The sequence below is a fragment of the Propithecus coquereli genome, unplaced genomic scaffold (assembly GCF_000956105.1).
Source record: "Propithecus coquereli isolate 6110/MARCELLA unplaced genomic scaffold, Pcoq_1.0 Scaffold228, whole genome shotgun sequence".
Classification (NCBI taxonomy): domain Eukaryota; kingdom Metazoa; phylum Chordata; class Mammalia; order Primates; family Indriidae; genus Propithecus; species Propithecus coquereli.
In genome coordinates, this window is record NW_012147819.1 from 441222 (window position 1) to 453738 (window position 12517).

Sequence of the window (12517 nt, forward strand, 5' to 3'; positions counted from 1 at the left end):
GTGTGTGTGTGTGTAATGGAGGTGGGAGGAGGGTGATTAGTAGGAAAAGATATACATGTAAAATTCTATGTACCAAAGAACTATAATTCAATAGAATCATAAAACTACAAAGGATAAACAAACAACAAAATAAGAGAAAAAGTATTGCTATTTTAATAAGATCAAAATTTTTAAAAAATCCACTGTAATAACGAACATACCAAGACAACTAAAGGTTGGGCTTCAAATAACCTGGGAAAAAATCTTGGTAAAGAAATAAAAAAATCAGTGAAATTCAATAGTTACTTTCATATATGATTTATTCAAGTAGTGGAAAGAAGTTACTTAGTCCATAAGCATACTTTAATCTGACAATTACATTATTAAGTCATGGCAGTTTATCAATTTACAGCCCTCTTTACCACTAATTAAGAGTGTTAAACTGACAATACTGAATACTGTAATTAACATGACAACGTTTAAAGGTGGTAGTTGCTGAGTTATATATTCAAATAGCACCCAATGAAGAATATAATTAATAATCCTTACCTCTTTAGGGAGTAAGGAAATAAAATCTCGTTGAAACTGGGGTTCTATCACTTGCATCATATGTTTTACTTGTGTTGGTTCACAACTATCAATGAGTTCATCTAAAGCAAGCAATTTCTCTGGTCCACTCCAGCTCTATCAAAGAGAATTAGAAATTTTTATTATTTTAACAGATTATAAACTCATAAAGGAAAACCCACATCTGCACACAGCCATATCAGTAGAATTGTACAAAAAGTGGCTGTTTATAGTGACATTTTCTCCAGAAGGCATTGAGTCTCATCAAGTTTACTAACCACCTTTGTTTTGTAAAGCTTAAAAAAAGTCATGATTTTGACAGAAAAATATCTTTTCATTACATTATTATAATAGTTATATGTTCATCTACCATCAAGACACTGGTTAAGAAACCAAAATTTTATTCCAGAAACATCATTTTGGGTTACTGAGTAAATAGGAAATTTTGACTGATGATTTTTCTTTCTCTACGTTCTTTCTAGTGGGCACCCATAAAATTCGATGGTTTTAATAAGGCACTCAACTGACAGGAGGTTAGCAGCATAATTTAGAGAAAAATTAATAGCTAGATATTTTACACATCTGAAAAGTGTCTTCCATAAATTAAAAGGGCTTTATGTAAAAATAATTTCAGATAAAAAACAGCAAACAACAGAAAATAGTAGCTGGCTTGGTGTAAAATTATGAACAAAGACCAAAGAAGGGTAAGAAATAAAGTGCTACACTATGGAAAAACAAAAACACATAATTATACTTCAAAATATAAGTTCCTTTAAACAACACAGGGGATTATTTAAAAAAACTTTTTTCCCCAGTGAGGAACACCTGCACAGAAAAGCCATAATTCTTAAAGGAAAAAATTAAAAAGCCATTTGAATAATTTAAAATGTTACGCTTTCACAATAATCATGTAAAACATTTAAATAATCTCATAATACTTAAGTGAAAGAACATCCTTAAGCAGGCCTTCGTTTTTGTAAATCTATGCCAATTTAAATACCTTTGTGAATTATTATGTCCATTTTGGAAATGCGTGAATAGAAAATACTAGGTGAGGTTTTCAGCTAGAAAGATCTAGATTTCAACATTCCATTTTTAGCTCAAATGAGGAAACTTGGATTTTGTAACATGTGAAACACATAAAAATTGAAAACTGACATATATTAAGGATACAAGGAGCCTTATTTAAAATATTTTTTCAAGTATTTTAAAAACTATTTACCCCTTTGTAATCTACAATGAACTTCATTTCTTCTTTCCTATCATAAAGTATACATTATGGCAATACCATCATATATTTTAATAGTATTTATTTCCATAGTATATTCCATTTTGCCACCAATAAAGAGAAACACAGGCTCCAGTAAGTTCCATCCTTTCTTTCTACTTCTACACATACATATACCCAGAACATACACTTTGAATACTTACCTTGCATCCTTTCTGATCAGGGTGAGGATTTATACATAGAAATTTAAAAATACTCATATACATATATATGCACACACATGATCAATTAAAAGCAGTTAATCTGAAGTTTAATTATTTTGTATGGTTTCTCTCACATAACTTCAAATACTGGCTCGAAACTTACCTCTTTGATAAAACTTACACAGTGATCAATCTCTCAATCATTGATCTCTCACTATTTGGTATTAATAGAATAAATTCACTGATTTATTGATTCGCATCACTCATAGGATTTGAGGTGGGTTTTAATAGTATGGTGTTCCTCTCCATCTACATCATAGGGATTCATACATAGGTTTATACCTATGGGACATGCCCATTTTGGGTGACGGATAACTATGCCAACTTGATTAAAATGCAACTTTAGGCCAGGGGCAGGGGCTCATGCCTGTAATCCCAGTACTTTGAGAGGCCAAGGTTAGAGGATCACTTGAGCCCAGGAGTTCAAGACCAGCCTGGGGAACATAGTGAGACCCTGTCTCTACAAAAAATGAAATTTAAAAAATTAGCTGGGCATGGTGGCACACACCTATAGTCCTAGCTACTCAGGAATCTGAGGCAGGAGGACCGTTTGAGCCCAAGAGTTTGAGGTTACGGTGAGCTATGATTGTGCCACTGCACTCCAGCCTGGGTGACAGAGCAAGACCCTGTCATTAAAAAATAAAACAAAATTTTAATCTTCTCTTTGCATACATAAAGGCCTGCTTTAAAAAATATTTTTGGATGTGCTTATAAATTTTGGTATAAAAATAAATATCCTATATAAATTTCTATAGTAAAAAGACTGAAAAATCTTTCAATGTATAACTTTTATATAATTTCTGTATATTAATTAATTACAGTAATAGCTATTATGACTATTTCTAATTTAAGGTAACTACCTATACCTATGTTTAATGTTTTCTTTTTCCAGTTAATGTATTGTTATTACTATTTTTTTAAAAGAAAGGAATAGAAAAACAGTATCAATATACAGCTTATAATTGCTAAAAGATGAGAAATATCTTTTATCAAGGCTTTTAGCATAGCGTATAGAATGAAAAAAGAAGCCAGGACAGAAGATAAATAACTAATTCAGATCTTAGGGAAATGCTTGAAACTATGTCAGAAATGCCTATATATTTAAGACAAAGTCCATGGCAAAAATTATGCCTATATAGCAAAATGTTTCTAAGACTCTAAACAATATTTTAAATAATATTTTTATTTTGTTTTAAAGAATATAGAATAATCCAAAGTGGGGCACCAAAAGAGCAGAAGAACGGGATCCATTTGTACTCACCATCAAATTGGTACTAACTGATCAACACTAGGTTGATCACATGGCAGAAATACTCTCTAGGGATTAGGGAGATGGGGGCGCAAATCTACAACTAAAGGACACAGGGAGCACTAAAGGGAGGGAAGGGCATGCCTTTAACCCGCATTTGGGTGAGGCAAAGACATCAAGTGTAACTACAATGTTTGTACCCTCACAAAACCCTGGAATAATAAATAAATAAATAAAAAAGAATCAAATAAAATTTAAGATGTCTTGATTTAAATTACATATACATTCAGTAGACATTCTTTGCAATATATTATTGAAAAGTATATCACTGAAAAAGATTAGTAACATAAAACTATTTCCACTGACCACACATATCCAACAGTCTAATTACTTAAAATCGTATCTCTTAGGTGATTCCAACAAAAGTCTGAACCATGCAGACAGCTTTCCTCCCTCCAGCCTGAATTTCTTCCCTGCACATAAAATTATTTGATGTCTATTCTTGGATATGTAATAGAAATTTAACATGTCCATGATCTTTCTCTCCAAATCTGTATTTCCAAAGTCTTCCTCATTTCAGTAAAATCATCTCTGTTCAACGAATTGCTCAGGCCAAAAACTGTGGAGTCATCTGTGTCTCCTTCCTCTTTTTCACCATCAGATGGCTCTGATCCACATCAATTCTATAGCCTGAAACTTCAAAATATATCTAGAATCTGACCATTACTACACTGGTCTAAGCTACCAGTATGTCTCACCTCAATTATTCCTATAACCCCCCTCACCAGTCTCCCAGCTTCCTATTGTTGCCCTCCTTTTTAGTGTCTACACAGTACTCAATGATTCTACTAAAAGTCACTCTTCTCAAAATCTTCCAGTGGCTTCCCACTTCACTCACGATTAAAAACCAAAGTCCTTAGGGTGGGCTACAAGGCACTGATTTCCTATTCCTTTCTCTCTTATTTACTCTGTTTGCTATACACATTCTTTCTGGGGCTCAAATGCTCTAGGCATGCTCTGCTTCACAGCCTTTTCACATTCCTCCCCTACATACCCACATGGCTTGCTTCCTTACTTCCCTGAGATCTTCTCTGGGTAACCTTCCTAAAATTGCAACCCACTCCAGATCCCTCCACTCCATCCCCTCCTGACTAGAATGTAAGTTCCACAAAAAAGGGGTTTTTGTCTGTTTTATTTACTACTGTATCACAGACCCAAGTACGGCCTTGCACATAATAGGTGCTCAATCAATATTTGTTGAATAAATAAGTGAATCCCCAAAGAGTCAGGAAATACTATACCAATGTTATCTCAAAACCCTCTAGAGAGCGTTTCCATTCTTTATATTTGATGGTATCACTAGGACATGCTTGCTTAGTCTGATTCCAAGAGTGGCTTCGAATTTTGTTTACCTACATGATTTAGTAGCAAAAGAAGTATATATTGATGTGAAAACTTTCCAGTTAATGATTATATTAAAACAAAAATAACAACAACCCTCAACAACATTTAATGAGGAACAGTGGAAAGAGCACTGAATTGAGGGGCAGGAAACAACTTTTAGAGGATATGCTGTCACTACAGGTAACAATTTAACTTCTTCAGGCCCTGGTTTCTTTATCTGCAAAAGGAAATGTTGGATAATTCTGAGAATTATTATTTTACTTCTAAAAGTACTTCCTTTGGCCTTCTGTGGTACGGTTATATTGGAACACACTGAAGGGGAGAGGAAAAACATTCCAGATTCAGAAGCAAATTTTAATTTATGGGAAAAATTACAAATGCAACTTTGAAAATTCTGCATGGGGTGTATTTTATTGCAGGTAAATTAGAGCATACAAGCAGCAGAGATGAGGAGCAGCAGCACTAAACTGCAATCAGGAGCCTGCTTCAACAGGCTCACTGTGGAACCTATGGAAGTCCGGTAATTAATCTGGGACTCAGAGACTCCCCCTATACAAACTAGGGATCATTCAGACCAGACAGGTTCCCAAATGCTGGTCAAGGAAAGCAAGAATCACAGGGTCCTACAACCCGTGTTGGAGAGTCTGATTCAGTGGTTGAGATGGGGCTGAGGACAGTTTATTTTTTAAACAAAGAAACTCATCCAGTGTTGATGCAGGTGATTCACAAACCAGAATTTGGGAACCACTGGTCTGATGATCCTTACTGTCCCAATTAGATATATTTTATGACCTTGGGTAGTGTTGTGTCTGAATTTCATATGGTGAAGAACTCACTTCTCTGGAGCCTCCAGCAGATGGTTAGCCAGTCTGCTGGAACAGTTCCAGGGCTGGAGTACTCACTATCTCTTGTTCTACCGTGGGCCAGTTCTAATTGTTAAGTTCAACTTCACATCAAAATCTGACTCAAAGAACATGACTCAGGTTTTACTTTCTGAAGACACCAAGAATCAGTCTGTTTCTACTTTTATACAAAAGTCTTTGAAATATTAAAGACAGACACAACATTTTCCTTTAGTCTTCTCTGACTGAATACATGACTTTCTTCAACTCTTTCACACACGTTTCTTAACCATACTGTCCCAAATACAGTTTCGAAGTAATAAATTCATCCTCTTTGGGCACTATGCCATAGGTTTTAATCTTTTGTTGACTAGCAAATAATATTTAAACACAGTAAGATGGAGAACATGTACAATTTCTAAGTGTTCCCATGAAACTTGATTAAATCCTTCAATAGAGTAGTTTTTACTCCACTTTTAATATCAAAAGTATTTTGTATTAGTAAAATGGTTTTAAAAATATTTTGAGTATAACAGATTTTTCCAAGATATATGCATAGCTATAATGCAAGCATGTTTGAATTAAAATAATATAAAGCTAATGACAATTGTATAATGTTAAAGTTCTTCTACAAACGTTATGGTTGAGCCTCACAGCAATACTGTGAAGCTAGTGTTAATAGCCCCTTTTTAGACTTGAGAAAACTGAGGCCCACAAAGGCCATTTCTTGACCAAGAGAAGAAACTAACACTTACTGAATCTCCATTATATTTCCAAGTATAACTTTAAACACCTTTACATGCTTTCTTCCTTTTGACAACTTTTCAGTGTTATATCTGTTTCATAGGGTATGACAATAAATGTAAAAGTAGTTACATAATATCAATAAAATTACCCAGCTACTAAGAGGCAAAGCCAAATTTGAACTAAGACATTTTTCTTCTAAGTCATGTGTGCTTCTCATTCTCTCAGGATATCTCTGAATATAAATTTCAACATAAAAGAATGTTCATGTCATTAGTGTCTTTACCTAGTCTGAAAATTTCAAGTCAGAAACTACATATTAACCCCCAAATGACATAAACAAACCAAAAAAATGACCAACCCTCTCCCCCAAAAGTTAACAATCTGAAGCATCAATCTGTCTGCCAAAAAAAGTAGGACTGATGGCTACTGAAAATTCAAATGGCATAAAATTTCTATTTTTTATTTTTGTCTTTAAACTGCACTTGTTTCACAGTGGCATTTTGTTTCAATTTCCTTTTATCCAAAATGGTATATCATTTGTTCTCATTCAATTTATAAATTAAGGATACAGTACTTTGTCAGAATATAGGGAGCTGGACCAAAACAATGCTGTTATCACTGCCTTAGGAGCAACGGCAGAACAGTAAGGGGACAAGCTCTCCCGTTTTGCTTGTTATGCAACAGAACAATCATCATTAAATGCCCCAACAGCATATCTGTAGAAATCATGCCAGTTTAATGAGCCCTCAGCTATACCACATAGGTCAACTCATGACTCCCCCACTTTACTATGAAATTTTCTCTCTCTACAAGTTCAGCATTAAAGCATTATAAGCCTTTAGACAAGTGATTCATTTCTAGTTACTCTGGCACCAGCCCTGAAAATAAAGGGCAGTGTACAACAATGAGGCCCTGGGTGTGTGGCCAGAGACTAACATGGTACTCAAAAGATTAAGGTCCTGATCTACCTGCCTAGTTGGCCTTTTGCTGCTATAGATTTCTTTGCTACAGAATATTTATCTGAAAAAAAATTATAGTACTATACCTGCAGGGATAATTCCACATGTTATTCCTGTTAACTAAGAACAAGTTTTCCTCACTGCACCTACTTCTCATACGAAAAAGCAATCAAATGCTTTTATAGGACCAAAAGCTAGCCTAACATTCTCTTATTTATTGAATAAAAGCTTACTGAATAAATTTTCTTTAAATTAACATTTCTGAAATTGGGATGCATCTAAACAACCTACGGTATCTTAGATTTGATGAAACATAGTATGTGGTAACATTTGGACATTTTTATTAAAAAAGCATGAGCTGGCTAAATAAGTAACACTGGACTCTCTAATATACCCTCACTGTAAAAATAAAGCTTAAATGCTTCCTACTATAGATCAATATTAGAGACAGTTCCCTTAAAATTGGGAAATACCCTAGATGGTTAGCAAAGAATATTTTGGTACTCTAAAATATTCTGGAAAAAATGGACCCACCACATAAAAAATAAATCTTACTCTGCTACGAAATAAACCTTTTCATATAAAATAAGCACTTTGGAGGCTATCTACAATGATGCTAAAGCTATTGCTAATAGTGTAATTTTTGATCATGTTGGTATCTTCTTATGAAAATGATGGAAACCAGCTCGGCCCTACTCGAGTGCTGGGTTGCTCACACTATATGCGTGTGTAAGCATGACAACACACATCCATATTCCTATCTCCTTGGCTTAATCAGAGATGATAGAAATCTTTAAAGTATTTCTTTTAAGACTAAATAAATGTCTAAGTTTTATTTTCGTCTCTTATTGGTGGGTAAATTTTTTTTAAAAAGGATAGGACAAAATTAAAAACTTAAGAATTCTGAAAAAATAAAAATTAACATTTTAAAATAATATCATGAACCTCAGATAAAAGAACTCAGGGGGAGATGAGGGGTAGGAATAATCCTTGGGTTTGAAAAAGTAAGTTTAATCAACAAATGATGATGAAAACTTAAAAAAAACTTTGTAATTACAGTGGCTCATAACATATTAAAATATTATATATAAAATATAACTTTCATTCCTCTAACCCAGAGATTCTTAACCTTAGTACTACAGACATTTTGGGGCTAGATAATTCTTTATTGTGGGAGGCTGCTCTTTAACATTGCCTCTGCGCACTAGATGCCAGCAGTGTCCTGCCCGCCCCCCCAACACCCTGTCATAAAACTCAAAATGTCTTGAGACATTTTTGTCTCAACCAGGGAAAAAAATAGTCCCTGTTGAGAGTCAGGCTCTAATCTTTTGGTAACCAACTGAAAAAAAGGTAATCCCAGTTTTTCTGAAATCACCTAAAGGGTAGAAAACATTTTAAAAATCCATTTAAAAGCAATATTGCTTCAAGTGAGCTTTCCAGCTACAGAAGAAAAAAGTGACACATTTATTTCATTTTTGTCTAGGTATTTAAAATATTAGGATTTAGAAAAGTAGACATCTTAAAAATCTGAAATACTATATAAAATCAAATAAAGTATCTTCTTTTTCAATCATTATTCCTTATGCATTCATTAAATACCCAACCATTCAAGCAGCCAGAGGTGGTTCAGTCATTTTATATTAGTATGGTGGCTAATATCAGATTTCTTCACTTTATATAATTTATATCATTTATTATTTGCAAAGAATAATTAAGCTTAATCCATGCCAACTATTTTGCTAAACACTTGATTTATATGCATTATCTCATTGGAAGAAGAGATAAATCAATTTAATGTCACAGTCTTAGGTTATAAAATTCATAATATTCAGGTTTGGTTGTAACTAATCTTCCCAGTAAATGTTCAAAGAATTTAAATACTATTAAAATTTAGTAATCAGAATTTGAGTACGGTAAGCCATATACAAGCACGGCATTGATGAAAGAAGCTTCATTAACTCTACTAGGGTTCTTAAATTACTCTTAAATGCCGATCTTACAAGTAATGCAGTTCAGAAAACAAGAGTACATTCAGCAACCCAGAAACCCAAACATAAAGGAGAAAAGGAAGAAAGGTCTTATTATTTAAAAAGCAATAAAAAATGCAAATGTACACTTACACAAAATAAGCATTGGACTTTCTCAATTATTACACTTAAAAATTAAAATGAGCTCCCTTATTTTTAATAGCATTTTAAAATTGAAGTATAGGTCACATAACAAAATTCACCATTTTAAAGTGTGCGCTACAGTGATTCCGAACACATCTACCTTGCTGTACAACCAATACCACCATCCAATTTCAAAATACTTCCATCACCCCCCAAAAAACTCCTGTACCTATTAACATGTAGTCCCTCTCCTTCCTCTACCGTCTGGCAACCTCTAATCTACTTTCTGTCTCTATGGATTTGCCTATTCTGGACATTTCATATAAACAGAATCAACATGTAGCCTTTTATATCTAGCTTCTTTCACTTAGCATAAAGATTTCAAGGTTCATCCACGGTGTAGCATGTAACACTACTTCATTCTTTTTTATGTCTGAATAATCCTTTATTTTTTTTCAACAGTAAGCGAAGCATTTAAAGTACTGTGTTTAGATATGTCACCTGAAACATTTTCAGCCATTCCTGGAGGCCTGTAGGTGGCTGTACAGATGTAATTCTGCGCCGTTGTTGCCCTTGGCCATTGGCTGCTCTCAGGTCCCCAAAAGTTGTTGGTGTTGCTGAACATGGTACAAGCCCAGTGGTACTACAAAAAATACAAGAGTGAAAGCAAAGATAGATATTTATTAAGAATAATGGCCTCTAAGAAGAATGATAATCTGGCATATTTCAAACATAAATCCAATTATTACTTTTATTTGCTTATTACCAAAGCACGGGGGGGTGTACACACAACCTACTTTACTATTCTTAGATTAAGTTTCCTCCCTCCTACATAAGCACCTGTTATCATCCCAGCAATGCTACCTGCAGCCAAATGACAAAATCTCCACAACAAAACCGAAAGTCTTTGATACATACAAATAACGTTAACATATTTCCTTGGAATCTATTTCTCCTATGACTGGTCTTCAGTGACATAATTAAATAAAAGTTTAAATATTCTTTATAAAAACAGGTATGACACTTTACAAATGCTTTTAAAAAATTCAGATGTAGAAATAGTATGTTCAAATGTTTTAGATTTCACTAGTCACATTATTCCTTAAGTTTGCCCCAGATGCCTTCGAAATTGTATATAATATTTCTCTCCAGTTTTTATTGTTATTTATAAAGCTTGGTATGGATATTTGCTAGGAATCAGCCTTGATTAGAAATGCATTTATTCAAAACAGGTAAGTATTGAGAACTTATTAAATGCAAAATTAAATAACATGAGGTCATCTAAACATTTTTATCCAATAATTTCAATTTTGAGACTTAACTTCTCAAACAAATCAACTTAAAATTCAATTCTGCTACTAGTAAAATGAGGGACGAAGACTACAAGATCTACTCTAAAATTGTCTAACTCTGCTAAAAATGACAAATCAATAGTAGAAAGAATATAGTTATAACTATAATATTAATATATTAAGCTTTACTTTCTAACTTCTGTATCTAATTAAACTATTTAAACTCATGGTAAATACTGAGTATCTCTATTTTAGAGACATTTGAAAAAAAGGAGCAGGAAGATTCATTTAACAAAATTACATTCAAAAAGTAATGCTCAATCCATTTGGCTATGATAATAAAGTATTTTAAATCCAAAGAACACATACAAATTGCATAATAATAGTTAAGCATTAAGCTCTGATAAATTACTAATAAAACAACTCCCCCAATTTTTTTCTATCCAGCATATTTCATTATCTTATTAAAAATGTATCTCAATCACCAGATTTTACAGAAAAATCTTTATATCTACCCCCTTTAAATCTTTTAACATTAGACATCTAAGACAACTTCTAACATTCACCAATTAAATCTGTCTTTTCTTCTTTCAAATTCAAAAGTTCTATTTTTTTCTCCAAAATAAAATAGGATGTGCTTTACAATTCAAATTTCCTAAGAAAAAATGATGAAAAACCATAGTTTTATCTTATTAGCACATCTGTCAAAAACATCACCCAACATCAAATTTATATCTTCCTAATTGACAAAGTGTCCAAAAACACATGTAAATAAATGTATTAGTTGGTCTAATTTTGCTTTAGTAAAATTATATGTTAAAAGGCTAAAAATAAAACTTTTGCCTTTTCAGTTATTTTCTCAATATAAAAAGTGGACAATTCAATACAAATTTTACTAAAATGTGTTCTTAATAAAAATTTAACACTCATTTATTATACGTTGCCTTAAAAACAACTGAACAATGTAATACCTTCATCTTGGTATCAGCCATATTAGTAGAAGACCAAAATAATATGGTCAACTGGAATCTATACATTAAAAAATACCATTAACAGTTAGTTTAATATTAAACTCAACTTTCTCATTCAAGAAATACTTTATTATGGCTAGAAAGAAAAAGCAAAATGAAGTGAATAGTTTCACTTGTCCCTCTAACCCTCCAAACCCTCTTGTGGAAGTGCCAAAATACAGTAAAATTGTCAAAACGCAAAGAGTAAGAGGGCGGGGGACAGTTAATATGAGAAAAATCACATAGAAAAGCAGTTCCTGAATAAAACCAAGGGACAGCTTTATTTTTCTCTTCTGTGCCATCTCTCCACTTTTTGTATGTACGATTATTCTTATTATTATGATTTCTAAATTTCATAAAAGAGCATTTGAAAGAAATATTTTCAACAATAGAATGAAATAAAAATAAACTGTTTCCGTGAAAAAAAAGAGATGCAAACTGTAATAATGTTCAATCAATAAATACTTACATCAATGTTAATTTTATTGCATCTTATAGAATAAAAATTACTTTCAAAATATTTTGAGAAAAAGAAGAACTGTCATAATCATGAATTTCCTATGGTTTCTATTGCTAACTCTCAATCAGTTATTCAAAGAAGTGACAATTACACTCAAAAAAAAGACCAAAAAAACCTCTTAAGATACTTTTGTCATTTAAATTTTAAAATACAGCATTCCAAGTGACATTCAAAGCCATTTTTAATTGGTTAGGTAATAGATATTGTGCTTTAAGTTAGCCTAATTAGCGTGAGAGTGGGAAAAGTTTTCTACTAATGTAAAATCCAAAAATGATAGACTAAAGCAGGAAACAAGATTAAAATTTTATTTAGTTGTTATGGAAACTATTCTACTGGTATAGAAATG

General features: G+C 32.8%; 1 protein-coding gene across 3 annotated transcripts in view; it reads right to left on the bottom strand.

Moving 5' to 3' along the window:
- The window catches only part of FBXW7 (F-box and WD repeat domain containing 7, E3 ubiquitin protein ligase), a 187019-nt gene that overhangs the window by 16756 nt on the left and 157746 nt on the right, over window positions 1–12517 (bottom strand). For all 3 annotated transcript variants that reach the window (XM_012645258.1, XM_012645259.1, XM_012645261.1), the window contains 2 exons: window positions 9851–9992; window positions 529–663 (listed from right to left, as the gene is read on the bottom strand). In XM_012645258.1, the coding sequence (XP_012500712.1) occupies window positions 529–663; window positions 9851–9992 (277 nt within the window). The remainder of the gene's footprint in view (window positions 1–528; window positions 664–9850; window positions 9993–12517) is intronic.